Source organism: Prionailurus bengalensis, chromosome A1 (genome assembly GCF_016509475.1).
Source record: "Prionailurus bengalensis isolate Pbe53 chromosome A1, Fcat_Pben_1.1_paternal_pri, whole genome shotgun sequence".
Classification (NCBI taxonomy): domain Eukaryota; kingdom Metazoa; phylum Chordata; class Mammalia; order Carnivora; family Felidae; genus Prionailurus; species Prionailurus bengalensis.
In genome coordinates, this window is record NC_057343.1 from 142,171,717 (window position 1) to 142,197,286 (window position 25,570).

General features: G+C 39.2%; 1 protein-coding gene across 2 annotated transcripts in view; it reads left to right on the forward strand.

The window, feature by feature from the left end:
* The window catches only part of PDE8B (phosphodiesterase 8B), a 240,900-nt gene that overhangs the window by 200,411 nt on the left and 14,919 nt on the right, over positions 1-25,570 (forward strand). For both annotated transcript variants that reach the window (XM_043592585.1, XM_043592592.1), the window contains exons 11-16: positions 8,059-8,101; positions 11,939-12,016; positions 21,078-21,154; positions 22,592-22,756; positions 24,807-24,852; positions 25,273-25,408. In XM_043592585.1, the coding sequence (XP_043448520.1) occupies positions 8,059-8,101; positions 11,939-12,016; positions 21,078-21,154; positions 22,592-22,756; positions 24,807-24,852; positions 25,273-25,408 (545 nt within the window). The remainder of the gene's footprint in view (positions 1-8,058; positions 8,102-11,938; positions 12,017-21,077; positions 21,155-22,591; positions 22,757-24,806; positions 24,853-25,272; positions 25,409-25,570) is intronic.

Sequence of the window (25,570 nt, forward strand, 5' to 3'; positions counted from 1 at the left end):
TTTACACTATGCTGTAGTCTGTTAAGTGCATAATAGCATTATGTCTAGAAAGACAGTGTACATACCTTAATTTAAAACTATTTTATTGATAAAAAATGCTAACCATCATCTGAGTTTTCATTGAGTCGTTATCTTTTTGCTGGTGGAGAGTCTTGCCTTAGTGTTGATGGCTGATCAGGGTGGTGAGTGCTGAAGGCTGGAGTTGCCATGGCAATTTCTTAAAATGGGACCACAGGGAAGTTTGCCACATTGATCGACATTTCCTTTCCCCAACAAGTTCTGGGTAGTATGTGATGCTGTTTGATACCATTTAACTCATAGTAGAACTTCTTTGGAAATTAGAGTCCGTCCTCTCAAGCCCTGCCCTGCTTTATCAGCTACGTGTGATCTTCCAAATTCTTTATTGTCATTTCAACAGTCTTCATAGTATCTTCATCAGGAGCAGATTCTATCTCAAGAAACCACTTTCTTTCTTTGTTCATCCACAAGAAGCAATTCCTCATTTGTTAAAGTTCTATGAGATTGCCGCAATTCGGTCACATTTTCAGGCTCCACTTTTTAAGTATGTGTTTTATTTTTAGTTGAAGTGTAGTTGACATACAGTGCTACCTTAATTACAGTCCAGTTTTCTCAGCATCATTTATTGAAGAGACCATCTTTTCCCCATTGTGTATTCTTGCCTCCTTTGTCATAGACTAATTGGCCATATAATTGTAGGTTTACTTCTGAGCTTTCTTATCCTGTTCCATTGCCCTATTTTTTGTACCATTACCGTACTTTTTAAATTATCATAGCTTTTAGCCTATCTTGAAATCTGGGATTGCGATATCTTCAGAGTTGTCTTTTTTTTTTTTTAACGTTTATTTATTTTTGAGACAGGGAGAGACAGAGCATGAACGGGGGAGGGTCAGAGAGAGAGGGAGACACAGAATCTGAAACAGGCTCCAGGCTCTGAGCTGTCAGCACAGAGCCCGACGCGGGGCTCGAACTCACGGACCGCGAGATCATGACCTGAGCCAAAGTCGGATGCTCAACTGACTGAGCCACCCAGGCGTCCCAGAGTTGTCTTTTTAAAAATTTTTCATCTACATTTTGAAAAAGAGAGTGAGTGCAGAGAAGGGACAGACAGAGAGGGAGAGAGAAAATCCCAAGCAGGCTTCACACTGTTATCATACAGCCTGACATGGGGCTTGATCTCGCAAACCATGAGATCATGACCTGAGCCGAAATCAAGAGTCAGTGCTTAACCGACTCAGCCAACCTGGTGCCCCCAGATTTTTTTTGTCTTAAGATTGCTTTGGCTATTCAGGGTCTTTTGTGGTCCCATATGAATTTTGGTATTTGTGTTATAATTCTGTGAAAAATACTGTTGGTATTTTGATAGAGATTACGTTGAATCTGTAGATTGCTTTGGGTAGTATGCACAATTTAACAGTATTCTTCCATTCCATGAGCATGGAATATCTTTCCATTTGTTTGTGTCATCTTGGATTTCTTTTATCATTGTTTCACAGTTTTCAAAATGTAGGTCTTTAATCTCCTTGGTTAAATTTATTCCTAGGTATTTTTATTATTTTTGATGCAATCATAAATGGAATTGTTTTCTTAATTTCTTTTTCTGTTACTTTGATATTAGTGTGTAGAAATGCAATGGAGTTTTGTATTTTTTTATCCTGCAAATTTACTGAGTTCACTTATTACTTTTTTTTTTAAGTTTACTTATTTATTTTTGAGAGAGACAGAGGAAGAGTGACGAGGCAAGGAGGAGAGAGAGAGGGAGAGACAATCCGAAGCAGGCTCTGTGCTGTCAGCACAGAGCCCATTACAGGGTTTGAACTCACAAGCTGTGAGATCATGCTCTGAACTGATATCAAGAGTTGGACAGTTAACTGACTGAGCCACCCAGGTGCCCCTCACTTATTACTTTTAATAGTTTTTTTTGATGGAGTCTTTAGGATATTCTATGTATAGGATGTCCTCTGCAAATAGTGACAGTTTGACTTCTTTCTTACCATTTCGATATATTTTATTTCTTGTCTGATTGCTGTGAGTAGGACTTCCATTATTATATTGAATAAAAGTGGTAAGAGTGGACATCCTTGTGGTGTCCCTGATCTAAGAGGTAAAGCTCTTAGTTTTTCACCACTGAGTGTAATGTTAATTGTGTTTGTCATAGATGGCATTTATTAAGTTGAGATTCCCTCTATACTCCCTTTGTTGAGAGTTTTTATCATGAATGGATGTTGCATTTTGTCAAATGCTTTTTCTTCATCTGTTGAAATCATGTGATTTTTATTGTTCATTTAGTTGACATAGTGTCATTAATTGATTTCTGGATATTAAACCATCCTTGAATCTCCTTCTTCATCAGGGTGCATGATCCTTTTAATGTATTGTTGAATTCATTTTGTTAACATTTCGTTGAAGAATTTGCATCTATTTCTATCAGGGATATTGGCGTGTAGTTGGATTCCATTGTTTTTCTAGGGCCTTTGTCTGGTTTTGGTATTAGAGTAATGCTGGCCTTGAATATGTGTTTGGAAGCTTTCCTTCTTCTATTTCCCTCATTCTTTTGGGAATAATTTGAGAAGAATAGGAATCCTCTAAATGTTTGGTAGAATTTGCCCAGGAATCCACGTGTTCCTGGACTTTACTTTGTTTGGAATTTTTGATTACCAATTCAATTTCATACTAGTTACAATCTGTTGACATTGTCTATTTCTTCTTGATGCAATTCTGGAAGATTGTATGTTTCTAGGAATTTATCCGTTTCTTCTAGGTTGTCCCATTTATTGGTATATAATTTTTCATATTTCTGTGGTGTCAGTTGTTACCTCTCCTTTTTCGTTTCTGATTTTACTTACTTGGGTCCCCTTTTTTTCCTAATGAGTCTGAGTAAAGGCTTACCAATTTTGCTATTTTTTCAAAGAACCAGCTCTTGGTTTCAGTGATCTTTTCTATTATATTTTTTGTCTCTATTTCATTTATTTCTGCTTTTCATTATTTCCTTCTCCCTACTGGCTTTGGGTTTCCTTTTTTTTTTTTTTTTTTTAGTTCCTTTTGGTGTAAGGTTAGATTGTTGAGATTTTGTTTGTTTTTAGAGGTAGGCTTGTATCACTGTAAATTTCCCTCTTAAAACTGCTTTTGCTCTCTCCCAAAGATTTTGGGCCAATATGTTTTCATTTTCATGTGTCTCCACATATTTTTTTGATCTCCTCTTTGACTTCTTTGTTGACTCATTGGTGGTTTAGTAGCATGTTGTTTAGCTTCCATGTGTTTGTGGATTTTTTTTTCCATTTTTTTTTCTTGTAATTGATTTCTAGTTTCATACTGTTGTGGTTGGAAAAGATGCTTGGTATTTTTCAGTTTTCTTAAATTTATTGAGACTTGTTTTGAGGCCTAACATGTGATCTGTCCTGGAGAATGTTCCATTAAGTACTTGAAAAGAATGTGTACTGTACTGTTTTGGGATGGAATGTTGTGTATATATCTGTTAAGTGCATCTGGTATAGTATGTTGTTCAAAGCCACTGTTTTCTTACTGATTTTCTGCCTGTATGATCTATCCACTGTTATAAAAGTCTCCTACTCTTATGTCAGATTTTTGTCAATTTCCTCCTTTAGGTCTGATAATATTTGCTTTACATATGTAGGCGGTTCAATGTTGGGTGCATAGGTATTTAAAATTGTTATATTTTCTTGCTAGATTGATGTTGGGTATGTAGATACTTAAATTTGTTGGTGCATAGGTATTTAATAGTATTATGTCCTTTTGTTGGATTGATCCCTCAATCATTATGTAATGCCTTCCTTTTTCTCTTGTTACAGTCTTTCCTTTTAAAGTCTACTTTGATATAAGTATGCTACCTGGCTCTTTTTTTCCACTTTCATTTACATGGAATATCTTTTTCCATCCCTTCATTTCAGTCTGTATGTGTCTTTAGGTCTGAAGTGATTGTCTTTTAGGAAACATATAGATGGGCCTTGTTTTTGTTTTTCAGGTGTTTTTTTTTAATCCATTCAGTCACCCTATGTCTTTAGATTGGAGCCCTTAGACCATTTACGTTTAGAATTAATTATTGATAGATATTTATTGCCATTTTCTTTTGTTTTCTGGTTGTTTTTCTAGTAATACTCTATTCCTTTCCTCCTCTTATTCTCTTTCCTTGTGATTTCTTATTTTCTCTAGTGTTATGCTTGGTTTTCTTTTTCTTTTTGTATATGTGTATCTATTACAGGTTTTCCTAAGTATGTAACAGTCTATATTAAGTTGATGGTCACTTAAGTTTGAACCCATTCTGAAAGAACTTTTACTATCTCCCCTCCGCATTTTGTGTATGTGCACATCTTTTTACAGATTTTTATTTTGTGAATCCCCTTGCCTTTTGTAATATTCTTGTTTCTAATTATAGTCCTTTCTTTTCTACTTAAAGAGGTCTTTTAAACATTTCTTGTAAGGCAGGTGTAATGGTGATAAACTCCTTTACTTTTTTGTCTGGGAAATTCTATTTCTCCTTCAGTTCTGAGTGATAATTTTGCTACACAGAATATTCTTGGTTGCAGGTTTTTTTTTTTCCTTTTAGCACTTTGAATATGTGATGCCTCTCCCTTCTGGCCTGCAACATTTTACTGAAAAATCAGCTGACAGCCTTATGAGGTTTTTCTTGTACATAAATATTTGTCTCTTGCTGTTTTTCAAATTCTCTTTGTTTTTAAACTTTGACATTTTGATTATTAGGTGTTGTGATGTTCATGGTGTGGAACTCTCTGTGCCTCTTGAAACTGGTATCTGTTTTGTTCCCCACGTTAGGGAGGCTTTCAGCTATTATTTTTTTCAAGTAAGCTTTATGCTGTTTCTCTCTCTTCTTCTTCTGGGATCCCTGTAGTACTAATGTTTGTTCTCTTGACATGGTCAAAGCGATCCCTTAACCTATCCGCATTTTTAAAAAATTCTTCTTTCCTTTTGTTGTGCAGTTTGGGTGTTTTCCATTACTCTGCCTTCCTGATGGCTGATACCTTCTGCATCCTCTGATCTACCGTTGATTTCCTCTAGTGTATTTTTCATCTCAGTTATTTTATTCTGAAACTCTGATTGGTCCTTTTTTATATTTCTCTTTGTTGAAGCTCTCACTAAGTTCCTTCACTGTCATCTCCTTACTTTGCTTGACTTTCTATGTTTGTTTTTGTGAATTAGGTATAACAGCTACTCTTCTAACCTAGAAGGAATGTTGTGTATTGTTATCCCCTGTGTAGACTGTGTTTGCCTGGTGTTGTTGGCTGAGTAGAGCTGATGTGTGCATATTCTGAGGCGTTCCTGAAACTTTCTGCACAGGGGATGCCCTGGCAGGACACCTGAAGCTGAAGTGGGTGCGGGCCATGGGGTCTCAGGGCTCTCCACACAGAGATCACCCTGGTTCAGGCTCTACTTCTCATTTTAATTCTCTTGCTATGTCTACACCATCCACAGTATTGAATTCACAAAAGTCATCATTAGGGTTGGAAATCACCTTCTTTCAAATTCTTTTTAATGTTGTTATTTTGACCTCTTCCCATGAAACACCAATATTCTTTTTTTTAATGTTTATTTATTTATTTTGAGAGAGAGAGTGTATGCAGGGGAGGGGCAGAGAGAGGGAGAATCCCAAGCAGGTTCCATGCCCTGAGTGCAGAGCCCAACATGGGGCCTGAACCCACAAACCGTGAGATCATGACCTGAGCTGAAATCAGGAGTTGAATGCTTAACCAATTGAGCCACCCAGGTGCCCCAAACCATCAAGATTCTTAATGGTGACAGGGGTGCTGTTGTCATGCATGGGCATAGTTGACTTATCTCTCTTCCTGCCCTACAGTCCTCAGGCCCATGTTCCCTGCTTGGCTGCCTACCAGAGAACAACAAATTATGGAAATGCTCATTCTCTGTTTACTTCCTCAGTGAGCATGACCAAGAATTATGAGAAAATAATTTTAGTGGAGTCATTCATGCCAAGTCATAAATGACTGTGGGTTTAGACCTCCAAGAAAAAAATTCAAATTCTTAAAGATTTTTTTCATCCAGGTGAATCTTTAGTTGTAAAAGGGTTGTGGGGAAGGACATTATTCAGAAGAGTAATGTAGATAACCTGAGTGTGGAAGCTCTGATAAAACTTAGCACAGCTGGAGAGTAAGCAGCAAAGGTCCTTAGGCACCGCCCCTGCTGCAGTGGATCATGAAATGAGTCATGGAATAGGATCCTGGGTGGCAGGTGCTAACCTTGCCCTGCACATCCTCTGCTTGTAGAGCAAGTGACATCAAAGGGTATGTCCAGTCTGTGTTATTGTCCCTAGAAGAGAATCCAGCAGAGTTAGATGAGCCATTTCAGGGGCAGCAGTTGTGGAGGGGGTGCAGTGAGTTCAGCTCCAAAAGTGCCAAATGCCTCATCCTGTGTGGAGAAAGAAAGGAAGCTACCTCAGAAGATGGACCTGGTACCTCTCATCTCTCCTCCCTGTTGCCTCTTCTCCCATCTGGGACCAAGGCACTTCCATACTAAAGGCAGAGTTGGGCTATGTATATACTAGACCTTGGGCTTCATCTGGCTTCATCTAGACAGAACACAAAGGCCACGTTGACCTTGTAGGAGGTCCACAGTTCAGTCATCTCGCCCGTGGGGGTCACCAATAGACGAGCCAATGGCCTTTTTAGGTAATCAGGGAAGTCATAGGACTTTGTTCCTACGGGAGAGATGTATTGTGATTCAGAGAGAAAAGCTAAATATTCAAAGATAACTTGCTTTTGAGCTAAAGTTGATTGAGAAAACAGTTTGCAAGGCAAAAGTTGTATTCATTTGGTAGAGTATCAAAAATTCACACTGTACTCAGTAGCTTTGTAACAAATGGTCTTCATCTGTAAAGAAAATATATAAAGCAGCCATTCACAGAAGAAATAACAAGGTACCATAATTATGGATCCCATTTTTATGACCTGCTATGTGTCATAGCCCTCAGTCACATTTTGACCAAGATCTCACACAGGCTGGCCATAGAATTGTTTCTCTAATTATGTAGAATGGACTATGCAGAAGGATTCATAGAAAACCCCTTTTTTAACATGTCAGTTTTACATGATTATTTTCAATGGTTCAGTCAAGCTGGAACATTGTACCCGTTATCTGATATATAGGCAACTTGTGGCTATTTATTACAGCTGATGTTGCTAAACCATACTAATCTTCCTTCATAGTACCACACACTCACCTGTCTTGTTTTTCAAGTTAACTTATCCCATTCATTGAGTGGCTGCAAAGGCTTGGTTGTCCAAACGACTGGAAGGAGGTGGAGTTAGCAGCAAAGGAGCATGATTTTAAGCATGATACAGCTAAATGCAACTTGGTAACAGTGTCTCACTTATAAACAGAAAAAATGCAACATCCCAAAGCGTGTATATTGTTTTCTAGTGTTAATGACTTCATTCATCATTTGATGGATATTTAGTGAGCGTTAGCATAAAATCATTACCACACACAAAAAATCTGATAATGAGAAGGAACTAGGTGTTAAGCTGCATCCAAAGTTCAGATCTTGTTGTGAATATACATTTTGTAAAATGACTCTGTCCATAATTGAGGAGCATTGGAAGAGATTTTTAGGATGGTTTTTTAGAAATCCTGGGCTTAAATTCCAATTATTTTTATACTACAGAAAAATTTTATAACCCACCTGAAATTTAAATAGATTATGTTAGCTTTATAAAAAATATTTTGTTACGGCTTTTTGTCTTTCTGCATTTCTGCAAATGGTCAAAATGGGAACAGCTGAGTGGAGGTGTAGATGTCCTGGGTAAAAAATGCATCCCTTGGGTATCTCCTTGCTCTCAGGTTCAGCCATTCTATAAGTGTCTGAATGTAATAGAACATTTATAGTATTATCACTTGATGTACATCTTCATCTGTTTATATTATCTATGTAACTTCTTGATTTCTTGAGTCCTCAGAGCTTTTTGATTAAATTGTTTGGCTGGAAATGTAGCTAATACCATATTTAAAATTTCTTTCTCTTGTTTTACCAAACTTTTTGAACAACTTCAGATTCACAAGGTTCATCGTGATTCAGGAGACAATTCTCAGACAGGTGAGAATACTTCAATTTCACTCCACTGGCATTTGTGGGTTCAAGTCTGTAAATTACTCTGAAGAAGTGTAGATTGACACTCACCACCTCAGAATGTGATTACTAAAATCTGAGTGTGGATATTGGAAGGCTGGAGAGCCAGCATAAAAGCAGAATCCCTTCAAAAGTTTGGATGCCTTTATCATGCTGGTTTTATTTTACTGGCTGGAGACCATATAGAGCAGATACACCTTAAAAAGAGAGTGGCCAGAAGTCCAGGAGAGAGACACTGTTGTTACACCCTGGTCAGGCTACCCGTTCTTCGTAGCTGTTGGTGTCTGTCTAATTAGAAAATGTGGGTTGGCCTGTCATGGAAGTCCAGAGCACTGAGGTCCCATTTCAGTCCCCGCTCCCTTGCTTTATACTTTGGGCAGTACTCTGTCTGACCCTTGGATTCCTCAACCCTCAAATGAGGAAATGACTAGATGACTTCTATATTTGAAAGGTCTGGATTTCTCTGATCATTAGAGGCAAAATTCAGTCTATCAGAAATTTAAACTTCTTATTTGTGTACACACACACGATATTCTTTCCTCTGTTAGTGGTTTTCCCAACCATTAGTGCATAAAGTTAGACCCTGGGCTACCTATTTAGTCCCTCTCCTTGACTCTAGGATGGACCATATTTTAACATACTCAGACTCAATTTCATCTTTCTGAGCTTTAGTTTCCTCACTTGTAAAATGAATTAACAATGTGCATCTCATTGTTATGAAAAATAAAGGAGAAAGTGTATGTGTGACTGTACCTGCCATTTAACTCTTGGATATCCTCCTTCCCTTCCTCTACCCTTTTCCTTCCTCTGCCCTTGCCCCTTCCTCCCTCCCTCCCTCCATGTCTCTGTCTCTGCCTCTGCCTCTCTCTCTTTATGTTTATCTCTTGTAAGAGTATTATTTTAATTAACTTATTAGGCGCCAAAAAATGTTGCAAGCATTTTCATATCCTTTACTGTGCCCAGCGTTGCCTTGCACATATTAGGGTCAACAAATGCTCCCAAAACATTGATAAATTGAAACTATCCCATCTTACAAAACATAGGTTCCACTGTTTGACGTGCTGTTTGACTTGGAGCTACCTACATAATCTCTCCAAGTTCAAGTTTTCTCACTGGTAAAATGAAGATTGTACTATGTACTTTCAGAATTGTTATAATGATCACATAAGATAATTTACATTTAAAGTAAATATTGAAGCACAATGTCTGGTGCAGAGTAGGTGCTCAGTAAATGTTCGCTATTTTTTTAAATTATTGACACTATATCCCCTTTTGCCATTGAATAAAGATATTTAAATTTCCTTTATCTTTGTTTTCTTTGGTCTGTAAATTCATTCCAAAGCATCTCTTGGGAGAATGAATAATGAATTATTCGACTTAAATGGCCTTTATTGAAGAATAATTTCTCCAAACTTTTAGTAATTTCTGTTGCTACATTCTCTTAATTTCAGCTGAGATAATATCAGGAAGAACAAGAATTACATATCTTGGAGTAATTTCTAGTGAATGATTTAGTATTCAGCTAGCCAGGCATGGTCACAGTCATGAGACTAACTTCCCTACTTTGGTTTTATTTAGAAACTACATTTTCAGGAATGAGGTTTTTTTAATTTGGAATTTAATCTTTTTAAAAAAATTTTTTAGTGTGTATTTTTTGAGAGAGACACCATGAGCAACGGAGGGGCAAAGAGAGGAGACACAGAATCCAAAGCAGGCTCCAGGCTCTGAGCTGTCAGCACAGAGCCCAACGTAGGGCTCGAACTCACGAACCATGAGATCTTGACCTGAGCCGAAGTTGGACGCTCAACCCCACTGAGGCACCCAGGCACCCCAGTCTTGAATTTAATCTTAAATCTTTATTCAGTTAGATTTAATTTATTATGTGGTAAAGGCTAGGAATGTATATGATTATTAAGTCCCTGAAGAGGCTAAAAAGGAATGTTTTGTGAGTCACCACTGTTAGTTTTTCAGGGTTTGAAAGATGCCATATGATCCTAACAATGTCATTTAAAGTACCACTACTTATAGGTGTCTTTACAAATACTGAAACTCCTATCCACGGCCAGGAAAATTATTAAGGCAGAATCCACAAGACAAGGCTGTATGGTTAAGGTGTTTAGATCAACTTCATAATAATTCTGCTTTTGTCTTTAGGTGTATAAACATAATTCAAGTTTAGTTCATGATTTAACTTTTTTAATTGAATCAGAATTTTTAGGACTCTAAAATAGTTAAAAAGCTGATCCAGAAAAAAAGTGAAAACAGACAAGAGAACAATATTATAACCTGAGCCCATGTATGCCTAGAAAGAAGGTATGTTTGCAAATGACCAGATGTAATTAATACCACCAGCCAGTACAAACTACATACTTCCTGTGTAGCAGGCACTGTGTTAAATGCTTTGCATGGATTAACTCATTTATATCACACAGCAACTTAAGAATGAGATGCTGTAACCATCCCCACTTCATAGATGTAGATGTTGAAATACAGAGAAGTTAACACTGCCAGGGTTATACAGCTAGTAGATGATGGCATTCTGGAGACTTGAATTTTGGCAAGTTACTCTGGAACTGGTTTATCTACTGTTCTCTCTTGCACCTTTTTTGGTGTTAATAGACCTTTTTTTTTTTTCATATTATTTATTTATTTTGAGACAGAGATTGAGAGTGGAGGAGGAGCAGGAGGAGAGGTTAGAGAGACAGAATCCCAAGCAGGTTCCACACTGTCAGTGCAGAGCCTGGTGTGGGGCTCACACTCATGACCTGCAAGATCATGACCTGAGCCGAAATCAAGAGTTGGACACCTAGAACTGACTGAGCCCCCAGGCCCACCATTAATAGACACTTCTTCAAAGAGCATTGTTGCATCTTTTTCTTCTTTCTTGGAGTATGAACACTTATTGATGTATAAGAAATGTATTCTTCCTGCTGGAACCTGCGTGTGTGCCTCCTGTCTTGGCACAGTGGGGAACAATTCTGTGTTATGATTAAGTTTCTCTTCTTGCTACTGGGTTACTCCCACAAGAAGCCAATGCCCTGAAAATGCATGTTTCTGAAGGTAATTCTACTGCCCTGACATTTTTATCTCTTTGTCCTCACTCCATGCTTCAATATTTCATTAATGTGACAGCACATTTTGAGGGTTAAAGTCAGCAAAGACTTGTGCAGAATTGAAGTGCTTTATTCCCCTTAGAAAATAGGGACAAAAGTGAGTTGTGGAAATAGTTGGGATTATAAACCTGCCTTTTCTTTCCTTCCTTCCTGGGATTTTCACTATGCCTCATTTGATGAAATCACATCCTAAGGAGAACCTAGAAGACCATCTGGTGGGCTGACCTTTCAGAGGGGCCTAAAATTAGTCCATAGTAGTTTCTCAAATAAATTCAAGTTTCTTTGTATTTCACTGGTATTTTACTTGTGCAAATATCTCTGTAACAGCCTTCCTGACCCAGTTACATTTACTGTCCTTCAGGTTGAAATGAACCCCCCCCCCCCAAATTTCACCCAAGTTTTAATACTTATTTTTAAAAAAGGTATTTTATTAATGGAACTAAAGAACTCTTGATAAAAAGCCTATTACCATTACATAACGGCCGTAAGAAAAGAGTATCATTTTGCAATTAATATGATTGATAATTCTGTGTTGTTGATGAGTTGAAGAGAAAGTGGTTTGCTGTTTCTTGGAAGTATTTTATAGTGCTTAAAAAGGAACCTTGTTTTCATTGGGGAGGGGAAATGTGTCTAAACTTCACCTGTAAATAAGCTGAATACTCACCTTCCATTATTAACTTGCAATCCTTAGAGTCTCATTCATTTAGATACAAGAACAGGAGGAAAGAGTCCATTGATGTGAAATCGATATCATCTCGAGGCAGTGATGGTAAGAAGTTTTTCAGATTTCTTGGCCTTTTTAAAGTATAGAAGATGACAGAGGAATATACTCAAGAATTTGTCAGCATATAAACAAAACCCCAAGTAGCAGAGTTTTGATGCAGCTTGCTTTTTTACTCCGTAAACTGAAAAATTTTCAGCACTTCTTACTTTTTTGCTTTTTATAGTGTCTTCTCTTTGAAATGACTCCACACTTGTTCCATGACGGCCTAAATTGTGTTGAGCCGTATAACCACCAGAGCAGCTCAGGGTTTTAATAGCCAGGTCATTTTTTTAAATATAATAGCTAGATCATTCTTAAGTGGGAGTGGGAGAAAAGGAACTGCAGAGTCCTGACTTCCCAACTTCAACACTTCCCAGTTTTCAGTGTACCTGTTACACACCCTTACCCTTAATAAAATGTCATAGAAATACTGTGGGACATAATTTAGCTCAACAGTTCTGCTCTGCTAAACATAATTTAACCAAAACATTATTTGAGTTCAAGCACGCCTTAAAGAGGCATCATTTGGATTTGCAGGGAGGGGGGAAAGTCCAAGATGACTTTGAAATTTCATTCCTAGGTACCTGGGAAAATATGAGTAATATTTTCAGAAATAGGAGTCTCCATTGTATGGCCATGTGGGGGGTTGAGGAGAAAATGATTATTTTTATTTTAATGAAGATACCAAGGAAGCTAAAGCTAAAATACAAGACTAGTACGGCGGGCGAGAGGTGTGGATTTGGGAGTCTTAGGGGTGATAGATGATGCTTTGAGCAGAGGAACATCTGTAAGGGGTGTGTGTGTGTGTGTGTGTGTGTGTGTGTGTGTGTGAGAGAGAGAGAGAGAGAGAGAGAGAGAGAGAGAGAGAGAGGGAGGTGGGGGCAGGGGAAGAGAGAGAGAAGAGAAAAGAAAAGAATGTCTAGGTTCTAGATTTGAAGGCATTCTTTCAGTTAGAGGAGAGGCAGGAGAAATAGGGCCAAGGAAGAGCACAAGAGAACTGGGGGTGAGCCACGAACAAGAGGGTAGCAAGAGAAGGGAGATGGCCAGCAGTATTATATGCTGCAGAGATCAGTGAGCTTAAGCACCGAGAACAGATTAGTGGATTTCACTCATCCATTCTAGGGGCATGAGGAGGGGTGGTGAGTGACTGTGATAGAAAGGAGAGAAGTATGATGGTAAATTAAGGGAATAAACTGGAAGGGCAAGTGAAGGACTTTTCAATCCTATGGGTCACAATGGGAAACCTGATTATGAGGGAAGTGGATAAACTAGGAAGGACTGAAGACTTTAGAGACAAGATGAATAATTCATAGAGGAAAGAGGATAAATCATAGGGCAGGCAAAGGATAGGGGCCAAAAATGTAAAACAAGATTAACTGAAATATTTTCAGATGTAAATAGAACATTTTAGATGGACAGGATAATGGATGAGAGAATTTGAACTAGATTAGCTCAGTTTTCAGTGTAAAGTTTGAGGTGGGACCATCATCTCTCCAGAACATGGAGAAGTAGAGGTTGCAAAGTACAGAAGAAGGCTGTAATGATGGCTGAGCAGCAGGTAAGCTTTCTTGATATTGGCTAGATTAAGTTATCCCATTTGTAACGTGAGGATTTTATCCCTCCTTCCCACCTCACAGGCATTGGTAGGATGAGCTGATAGGATCAGAGCTCTTACTGATTTATTTATTTTTAAGTTTATAATTATTTTTTTAAATTTTTATATTTTATTTAAATCCCAGTTAGTTAACGTATAGTGATGATGATCTCAGGAGTAAAATTTAGTGATTCATCACTTAAATATAACAGGGCTTTTAGGGTAGTTTCTCCCTTTGGAATTTTTACCTACATGTAAGCATTACCTGTTCAAAACAAAAAAACAAACAAAAAACAATGGAGAAGATGGCTGAGTAGCAGGAACCTTACCTTATCCCATGGATACAGCTAGATAAAATCCACATCAGTATAAATAACTCAGAAAATAACATGAAGACTGGCAAAACAAACTTCACGGCTAAATGTAGAGAAGAGGCCACAGAGCGGAGACTAGGAAGAATAGAAACATGTTTGGGAGCTAACAGACCCATGGGAGGGAGGGATGGCAGACTTGGAGAGAGGAGAGAAATAGAGCCTCGTGCCAGGCACCCCAGGCACAGGGAATCCCCATAACATTTGGCTTTGAAAGCGAGAGGGGGGAAATTTCATGAACTCTTACAATTAGCAGGCTTAACATCTGAACTTTAAAAATCAGTCGGCTCTGAGAGAGAGCTGGAAGGATGAGAGGAAACGGAATCTCTGCCCTTATAGAAATAGCACAACAGACAAGCCCCTCAGAAATACAGCATAGAAACGACATCTTGAATAATGCCTGGAGTATACTGGAGGGAGGATTGTTTCGTAACCTCAGAGAGTGTGCTGGAGGGGCAGGGATTGACCATTGGAAGACTTCTCCAGAAACAAAAGAGCTGGAAAGCCACCATTTTCCTCTCCCACCCCCACAGCCTAGATCCATGGATACCTGCTGGAACCACCTCAGTGCTCACATTCAATACCTAACTGGTTAATAGTGCATCCCACGCTTGAGTTTTCTTGCAAACTCACCCTCTCCAGCCAGGCTCCGCCTCTAGGTCTCTTCACACAGCAGACCCACACAAACCCTGCTAACACAGTGTGACCCACCCTCATGCTTTCCTCTGGAGCTGCTCCCTCCCAACAGACCCTTGGCCAGAGCACATCCAAAGCAGTGCCACAAGTATGGCATGTGCAAGCAGCCCCAGTAGGACCAGCACCCTCCAAAGTGACTCCTGCCCCGGGTAGAGGTGAAGATAACCACACCCACCAGTCCAAATACAGCCAGGCACATTGCTAGGGGCAGAGATGTGGTCTGACTGCAGGCCTTGCCTGCCAACAAAAGCTTCACAAGGGACAACACAGGGAAAGTGCCCTGAAATTCACTGATACTGCTTCTCTGGAAAATGCATGGACTGACCCAAACCCGAGGTGGTCCCAGACTGGCCTACTAACAACACAGGGACCAAACAAACCCTGACCACAACAGGAAAAGAGAGCCATTGCAGTCTACTGGGCCAAAGGAAAAAGCAGTTCAACCATAACAGCAGGGTGCACGCAACAAATAGGAGACATTCTTCAAGTGCCAGGTTCTGGTGAACAGAGGACAGTGCACTGCAGGGCACTACAGGACCTCTTCTTCACAAGACTACTACTTTCAAGAGCAGGAGTTGTAGGTGACTTCCATAACACACAGAAACAGAGAGTTAGACAAAATGAGAGACAGGGAAATATGTCCCAAATGAACGAACAGGATAAAATCACAGCACCAGATTTAAGCAAAACAGAGAAAAGAAATATTACTGATAGGGAATTTACAGTAATGATCATAAAGATATTCACTGTACTTGAGACAAGAGTGGAAGATCTCAGTGAAACTCTTAACAAAAAGAAACCATAAAACTGCAGATGAGGAACTCAACTGGAATTCAAAATACACAAGATGGAATAAATAGTAGACAAGAGGAAGCAGAAGAACCAGAGATTTGGAGAACAGAGTAATGGAAAGCAATCAAGCTGAATAGGAGAGAAAAATAATAATTAAAAATGAAAATAAGACTTGGGGAATTATCAAGAACAATAACATTCACATTATAGGGATCTCAGAAAGAGAAGAGAGAGAAGGAGCAGAAAATGATTCTGAAACAATAATAGCTGAAGACTTCCTGAAGTAGGGTCAGGGAACAGAAATCCAGGTTCAGGAGGCACAGAGAGCACCTAACAAAATCAACCCGAGGAGGTTGACACCAAGATGGATAGTAAAATGTAAATATTTATGCATCCAACATGGGAACACCCAAATACTATAACGCAGTTAATAACAAACCTGAAGGAACTAAACGATAGTAATACAATACTAGGGGACTGTAGCATGCCACTTACATCAGTGGACAGGTCATCCAAACAGAAAATCTACAAGGAAACAATGGCTGTGGATGATACACTGGACCAGATTAATCTAGAGATGTATTCAGAACATTCCATCCAAAACTAGCAGAATACACATTCTTTTCAAGTGTAGATGGATCATCTCCAGAATAGATCATAAATTAAGCCACGAAACAAATCTCAACAGATTCAAGAAGATCAGAGTCATACTATGCATCTTTTCCAACCACAACACCATGAAACTGGAAATCAACCACATGAAAAAAGCTGGAAAGAACACAAATACAGAAGGTTAAATAACATGCTACTAAACAATGAATAGGTCCATTAAGAAATTGAAGAGTAAGTAAAAAAATGCATGGAGGCAAATGAAAGTGAAAACACAATAGCCCAAAATCTTTAGGGTACACCAAAAGCAATTTTAAGGAAGTTATGGGGCGCCTGGGTGGCTCAGTTGGTTAAGCGTCCGACTTCGGCTCAGGTCATGATCTCACGGTCCGTGGGTTCAAGCCCCTTGTCGGGCTCTGTGCTGACAGCTCAGAGCCTGGAGCCTGTTTCAGATTCCATATCTCCCTCTTTCTCTGACCCTCCCCTGTTCATGCTCTTTCTCTCTCTGTCTCAAAAATAAATGTTAAAAAAAATTGAAAAAAAAATTAAAAAAAAAAGGAAGTTATAGCAATACAGGCCTACCTCAACAAACAAAAATCTCAAACAGCCTAACCTTACACCTGAAGAGCTAGAAAAAAGAACAAATCAAACCCAAAACCAGTAGAAGGAAGGAAATAATAGAGCAGAAATAAATGAAATGAAAACAAAACAAAATTAATGATACTGGGAGATGGCTCTTTGAGTAGATCAACAAAACTGGCAAACCTCTAGGCAGACTCATAAAATTAAAAAAAAAAAAAAGAAAGACTCAGAATCAGAAATGAAAGAGGAGAAATAACAACCAACACCAGAGAAATACAATAGGAATAGACTCAAAATTATATGCCGCCAAACTGGACAGCCTAGAAGAAATGAATTTCTAGAAACACAGAACCTTCCAAAACCAAATCAGAAGGACATAGAAAATTTGAACAGGCCAGTTACCAGCAGGGAAATTGAATCAGTAATCAAAAACTCCCACCAAACGTCCAAGACCAGACAGCTTCACAGGCAAATTCTACCAGACATTTAAAGAAGAATTAATACCTTTTCTTCTCAAACTATTCCAAAAAAATCAAAGAGGAAGGAAAGCTTCCAGATTCATTCTATGAGGTCATCATTACCCTGATATCAAAATCATATACATACAACACAAAGAAATAAAAGGCATCCAAATTGGCTAGGAGGAGGTCAAACTTTCACTCTTTGCAGATGACATGATACTCTATATGGAAAACCCAAAAGATTCCACCAAAAAACTGCTAGAATTGATTCATGAATTCAGCAAAGTTGCAGGATATAAAATCATTGCACAGAAATCGGTTGCATTCCTATACACCTACAATGAAGTGACAGATAAATCAAGGAATCGATCCCATTTACAGTCGCACAAAAAAACCATAAAATACCTAAGAATAAATCTAACCAAAGAGGTGAAAAATGTATACACTGAAAACTATAGAAAGCTTATGAAAGAAATTGAAGAAGATACCAAAAAAATGGAAAAAGATTCCATGCTCCTGGATAGGAAGAACAAATATTGTTAAAATGTCGATACTACCCAAAGCAATCTACATATTCAATGCAATGCCTATCAAAATAACACTAGCATTCTTCACAGAGCTAGAACAAACAATCCTAAAATTGGTATGGAACCAGAAAAAAACCCAAATAGCCAAAGCAATCTTGAAAAAGAAAAAGCAGGGGCGTCACAATCCCAGACTTCAAGCTATACTACAAAGCTGTAATCATCAAGACAGTATGATATTGGTGCAAGAACAGACACTCGGATCCATGGGACAGAATAGAGAACCCCGAAATGGACCCACAAACATGTGGCCAACTCACCTTTGACAAAGCAGGAAAGAATATCCAATGGAATAAAGATGGTCTCTTCAGCAAGTGGTGCTCGGAAAACTGGACAGCAACATGCAAAAGCATGAACCTGGACCACTTTCTTTCACCAAACACAAAAATAAACTCAAAATGGATGAAAGACCCCAATGTAAGACAGGAAGCCATCAAAATCCTCGAGGAGAAAACAGGCAAAAACCTCTCTGATCTTGGCCACAGCAACTTCTTATTCAACACGTCTCTGGAGGCAACAGAAACAAAAGCAAAAATGAACTATTGGGACCTCATCAAAATAAAAATCTTCTGCACAGTGAAGGAAACGATCAGCAAAACTAAAAGGCAACTGACAGAATGGGAGAAGATATTTGCAAACGACATATCAGATAAAGGGTTAGTATCCAAAATCTATAAAGAACTTATCAAACTCAACACCCAAAAAACAAATAGTCCAGTGAAGAAATGGGCAAAAGACATGAATAGACACTTCTCCAAAGAAGACATCCAGATGGCCAACCGACACATGAAAAAATGCTCAACATCACTCATCATCAGGGAAATACAACCAACTTAGGGTTACTGGAGGGGCTGTGGGAGGGGGGATGGGCTAAATGGGTAAGAGACACTAGGAATCTACTCCTGAAATCATTGTTGCACTATATGCTAACCAATTTGGATGTAAATTTTAAATAATATTTTAAAAAATCATTTACAGGCACTACAAAAAAAGGGAACTACAGGCCTATGTGTCTAATGAACTTAAATGCAAAAATCCACAACAAATTGTTAATAAACTGAATCTAACAATACATTAAAAAACCATTGACCACAATCATGTGATACAAGGGAGGTTCAGAATTTGCAAGTCAGTCAATGTGATACATCAAGAAGAGAAAGGATAAAAATCATATCATTTCGATAGATGTAGAAAACGCATTTGACAAAGCATAAACTCCTTTTATGCTAACCCTCAACAAAGTTTAGAGGGAACATAACATAATAAAGCCCATATAAAAACCCCACAGGTAACATCATACTCAATGCAAAAAAATTAAGAGTTTTTCCTCTAAAATCAGGAATGAGACAAGGATGTCCACTCTCATCACTTTGATTCAACACAGTACTGGAAGTACTAGCCACAGCAATAAAACAAGAAAAAGGAATAAAAGGTATCCAAATTGGTAAGGAAGAATAAAACTTACTATTTGCAGATGGCATGATACTATATATAAAAAAATCCCAAAGACTCCACCCCAAAACTACTAGAACTGATAAATGAATTCTTTAAAATCACAAGATACAAAATCAATGTACATAAATCTTTTGCATTTCTCTACACTACTAATGTAATAGCAGAAAGAGAAATTAGGAAAACAATTCCATTTACAATTGCACCAAAAATACAAAGTACCTAGAATGAACTTAACCAAGGAGGTGAAAGATTTGTACTCGGAAACTAAAACACTGATGAAAGAAATTAAAGATGACACAAATGAATGGAAAGATATTCCATGCTCATGGATTGGGAGAACAAATACTGTTAAAATGTCTATACTACCCAAGTAATATACAGATTTAATACAATCCCTGTCACAATACCAGCCACATTTTTCACAGAACTAGACTAAATTATCCTAAAGTTTGTATGGAACTACAAAAGACCCCGAATGGCCAAAGCAGTCTTGAAAAAGAAAAAAGTAGAAATATCACAATCCCAGATTTTAGGATATAATACAAAGCTGTAGTAATCAAGATAGTATAGTAATGGCACAAAATAGATACGTAGATCAGTGGTAGAGAATAGAGCCCAGGAATAAACCCACAATTATATGGCCCGTTAATCTTTGACAAAGGAGGGAAGAATATGCAATGGGGAAACATAATCTCTTCAACGAATAGTGTTGAGGGAACTGGAAAGCTGCCTGCAAAAGAATGAAACTGGACCACTTTCTTACACCATTCACACAAATAAATTCAAAATGGATTAAACACCTAAATGTGAGACATGAAACCATAAAAATCCTGGAAGAGAGCAGAGGCAGTAATTTCTCTGACATTGGCTGTAGCAACATTTTTCTAGATATGTCTCCTGAGACAAGGGAAACAAAAATAAACTATTGGGACTACACCAACATAAAAAGCTTTCACAAAGTAAAAAATACTCAAGAAAACTAAAAAACAAGTGAATGGGAAAATATATTTGCAAATGCACATAGCCAATAAAGGGTTGTATCCAAAATATATAAAGAATTTACACAACTCAACAACGAAAACAATCAGATTGAAAATAGGCAGAAGACATGAAGACATTTTCCCAAAGAACACATACAGATGGCCAAAATACACATGAAAAGATACTCCACAGTCCTCATCATCAGGGAAAAGCAGAACAAAACCACAATGAGTTATCATTTGCCACCTGTCAGAATGGGTAAAATCAAAAATACAAGAAATAACAAGCGTTGGTGAGGATGTGGAGAAAAAAGAAGCCTTGTGCACTGTCAGTGGGAATGCAGATTGATAGAGCCATTATGGAAGACAGTATGGAGGTTCCTCAAAGAATTACCATAAGATCCAGTAATTCCACTACTGGATATTTACCCATAGGGGAAAAAAACCCACTAATTTGAAAAGAGTAGCCAAATTATGGAAGCAGCCCAAGTGTTTATGATATATGAATGGATAAAGAAGATGTGATCTATAAATATATATCCTTATCCAGTCCCATGGCCAGAAGCTGGGAACTGAAAGTTAGGAATGGTCGAAGTTGGGCTTTGGTGATTTATAGTAAAGTGAGTAGGGTATATTAGGCTGTTGAGATGGGGCCTCAGGATCCCAATTAACCTTCTGTGAAATTTCCCTTATGGAACTAATACTCCTAAAGCCTTTCTTCCGTCATAGTTCCAGACCAAACCACACTTTCTAGACTTGGTCAAGTAGTGGCTGACCTCTCAACCTTTTAGGATTAAAAGGTGCGTGAATCCTTTGCTTTGTGGAGGGCCCTGGGGATGCAGTCCGGTGAGAATCAGGTCCCCAGTCTGTGAAGGGCTCCTTTGCTATATTTAGCCAAACTGAGCCACCAGAACCAGATACAACTTTATTTACTTCTCCCCAGCACCAAGCCTCCAGAATCGTCGCTATCCATCCATGGCAAGGATCCATTCCATGACCATCGAGGCTCCCATCACAAAGGTGAGTGATAGCTGCTGCCTCCACTCTGCAATCAGGGCTGCCCAGCACTGGGCTCGTTTCTACAGACAGACGTGATAAATGACTTGTCACTGATAACACGGAGTTTACAGTCTGGTAGAGGAAGCAGATATTAAATAAACACGTAATTAATTTGTAGTTCTAAATTACACTGACTGTTAGTAAGGCAAACAATAGTGTTCTAAGAGAAAATCAGATTACGGCTCTATTTACCTTAGGTGAGGTGATCAGGCAGAGTCTCTCTCTAGAGGAAATGATGCTTGAAGTGAGAACTGAAGCATGCAAGGCTGTTAGAAGACGAGGTGGGAGAAGAGAATTCTAGGCAGTAGGCACAGCAAGAGATGAAGCATAGAGGTGAGAGAAGGAGGATTGGAGTATTTGAAGACTTGAAAGAAAGTTTGGGTGGCTAGAGCTTGGAGGGCAGAGGGGAGAAGATGGTGACATGGAGCTGTAAGGAGGGGTTTGTATTTTAGTTTCTGTGCAGCGGAAGCCACTGAAGAGTTTCAAGTCGGGGAATGACATGATCCAGTTTGTTTATTAAAAGGAACACCCAGCTGCCATGCAGAGAATGGACTAGAGATGGCAAGAATGAAAGAGAAGAGGCCAGTTAGGGGGCTTTTCCAGAATTCCAGGCAAGAAATGGTGGTAACTGTACTACAGTCATAGCAGTGGAGTTAGAAATGAATAGATCAAGAAATATTCAGGGATAGAATCAATTTGGACGATGAATAACATTATCAGGGTGATAGAGAAAGCTGTTTGTCAGCTGGGGCCACCCAGGTTCTGAGTTTGAGCACAGGCGGATAGAAGTTGTTTTGTTTTGTTGTTGTTTGGTTTTTGTTTGTTTGTTTTTCACTCTAGTGTAAAAACCAGAGAAGGAGCTCTTGTCTCACTTTTTTGGTCCACTTTTTTCCTTGCTTTGGGGAGAAGGGAGCAATATCCTGAATTTAGTTTGGGACATGTGAGCAAGATATTCCAATAGATGGGTCACATGGGTAATTGAATTATACAAACTTGAAGGTCAAAAATGAGTTCCGGCAGGGATATAAATTTGAGAGCCCTTGGCATTGTAGGTCATATGTGTCCAAACTCATGGGAATAGCTGGGTTCTGGAAGGACTGTGGAGTGAAAGGCCCCGTACCCATCTCTGAGGAGCTCCAACCTGCAGGAGACAGCTAGAGAAGGATCAGCAAAGGAGCTGAAGAAAATGTGGTCTCTGAGGTGGGAGAACAACCCAGAGAGGTTGGGAGGAAAGGCATGTTGCAGTAAGAATGGAGTGGTTCCGTGAAAACCCTGCTCATTTTGAACAATAAAATGTGTCACTCTCTGATTTCTTTTGGGTTGCAAGCATGTGTTTGACTTCTGGGAACTAGAATTCTTATATTCTCAAATTTATTCTTTCTCTCTTTATTTCCTTAGGTTATAAATATAATCAATGCAGCCCAAGAAAACAGCCCTGTGACAGTAGCAGAAGCCTTGGATAGAGTTTTGGAAATTTTACGGACCACGGAACTGTATTCCCCTCAGCTCGGAACCAAAGATGAAGATCCTCACACCAGTGATCTCGTTGGAGGCCTGATGACCGTGAGTGATGAGGGAAAACTGGAAATGCAGGGAGACAACATTAAATGCCCTTTAGAGCACATATAACATGTAACATTTAAACTTGCATATAGTTGCAGAAACATCCGCTGTGGGGGCTAACATCAGTGTAATCAGAAGCATCCGTGTCAAAATTTCTGGATTATATATGTGGTATAATTCAAATATTTCTTGAATTTACCTTTCCATGAAGCTAACTGATTATAGCAATGGGAGACAGTCCTTCAGAATCCTCATTACAATAAGGAGTAAAGCAGCAGTTGATTGAAGGCTAAATATGCACCACGGGACCCTTGTTTACCTCTCTCCCTTGACCTGGTGCAGTATTGGATTGAGGGTTATGGGTAGGTTTCCTTGGACTACAGGCTTTTTATGTAATGAAAAGGTTTGTACTTAGATTATAGCACTAGTTCCCAAAATCTCAGCTCTAGAATCCTCTCTTTAAATAAAAACTTATATAGAAGTTCCCTTTATAATCCAGTAAAAGCAGAGCAGAGCTGTTCTGGCTCCATAGGGGAGGGAGAAGGAAGCACCCCCTCCCGGCACACCAATACCACCACCATTTGTCACCACCAAGAGTAGCTGATTTCTAAGGACTCGTGTGTTCTAGTGTTTGGCTGTAATCTATTTGGCTGTAATCACCATCTATCAGCAAGTGAAGAAAAAGAAGAAGATTCAAATTACTCATTTGTAGTTCTTTATCAGAGGGTGAAGCTCGAAGAATTCTTGGGGTGAAACAGACTCCAGGAGCATCTGAGAGTTTGACTTTGAAGGTTTGTGTCTAGCCCTGTCACCAAATGCTGAGCGTTGACTGGCTTTCTAGTCCATTCTCTCTGTTCTTGCAAAAGGTCTTCGATGAGCCTGTAATTTGAGTGACTTCCTGTTCCTTTCCTTTCCCTGGGCTGGCCTTGGTCATCCCATCCCAGTGCAGCACAGGCTTCAGCTCTGGAGAACGCTGGCAAGGGTCAGTCAGGAGGGCAGCCACAGCACCGCATCAGGAGGACTTCAGTTTCTGGAACCAAGTCATCTGCCTCTTCCCCCTGTGGCCATACCATCTTGTGGTTCCTCTCCGGGTCCTGCTGTGAGGAACTAGTGTAGGATTCCACTTACTTTTATTTAGTTTTAGAGAAGAGGAAAAAGAAAGGCAAAGAAGAAGCAGGGGAGTGCCCTGTGATACCTGCCTTAGAGGCAGGATGGTTGTAGCCATTGTCACCTACTTATTTATAGAGTTTCTAAAGTTCAGCTCTTGGCCTAAAGGTCCCAAGGTGTGACTTCAGGGGAGCCCTTCATTAATACTTTAAACCTTAGCACACACTTTCTAGGGAGACAAATAAGCAATTATAAATGATTTCTAAGCCAAGATCTAAATAATTAGGCACTCAAGGGTAGAAAGTGGAGGGAAAGGGAACTGACATGCAAGAACATCACCAGCCTAGTAAATGGCAGATCGTTAGGACTCTTTCCACTCCCTTAGGTTGCCCTTCCAAAGATCTCAAATCCAGAAAGTTTTCTTTTAAAGGCCAACTGCAATGTTCACGTTGCAAAGCAGAAAACACAGTTGGAAAAAAAATTTAGATACTAATCAAAAATTAGCCCAACCTTTTTAAAGCTTTACATTAAATCATCCCCAAAATGTGGCCCATGGCTTTGGGTCCCCAGTATGTAAATCTGAGAACACAAGAACAACATAGTACCTAGAAGGGTAAGTGGGGTCTCTTCAAAATAACTTTCATCCAAAAGCAAGATCCCTTCCGTGAGTTCACTAATGTGGCTTCAGGAAGCCAGAAGACAAGGATGGTGTGAGAAAGGCAACGAAGGCAGCTCAGAGGTCAGGTGTGAAACCTGAATGAAGTCCTATCCATTTTACTCTCAATTCTCCATCTCCTGGGGCTAATAGCTATGGAAGGGGGAGTGTCCTCTGTCTTCTGGATACTGTTCATTTTGAGCCTCATCTTTGGCTAATGGAAGAAATGAGAGAATAATGATAACCGCGTGCAAAGTATGCTTCTAATAGTAGCTTTCTTTATTCCAGGATGGCTTGAGAAGGTTGTCAGGAAACGAGTATGTGTTCACTAAGAGTAAGTTGTCATCTGTCCACTTGTTACTGATAACCTGTCTCCAGCCTGTGCCTTCTCCAGTGTTGTGATTTTTGTTTGGGGAGGGCCTTGGTGTGGCTTGCTGTTGGTCTCATTGGAGTTAACCATCTCTGTAGTCTGCACTTGAAACCAGGTCTCCTAATTAAAATTACTTCTGTGAGCACTGTCAGAATAGGAATTGCAACTCTGTGTACATTCAAACAGACAGCTAAATGGAATTACTTTTTTTGTTTTTATTTTTTGTTGGGGGAAGTTTCAAGAGAAGAGCCCTAAAGTGAAAATCTTAACCCTTGGAAGTTCAAGACTTCTTTCTAGTAGCAACCATGAAGATGCTAACAAATGTTTGGGGGCACTTAAGATTCCACAATTAACCAGCCTCCTCAACCCCGTCTGTTTGCTCAGATGTGCACCAGAGTCACAGTCATCTTGCGATGCCAATAACCATCAACGATGTCCCCCCTTGTATCGCTCAATTACTTGATAATGAGGAAAGTTGGGAGTTCAACATCTTTGAATTGGAAGCTGTTACACATAAAAGGTATGTGGCTTCTCTGGCTGCAGGTGGGGAAAGATTGATGGCCACGCTCAAGACTTTCACATCTGGAAACTTTGAGGGAGACGTGAGTTCTTGCCACAAGAAACTTCACAGGTTCTACTTTTCATGCCTTGCTGGGATGTCGCACAAGCAGAGACTGTGGCC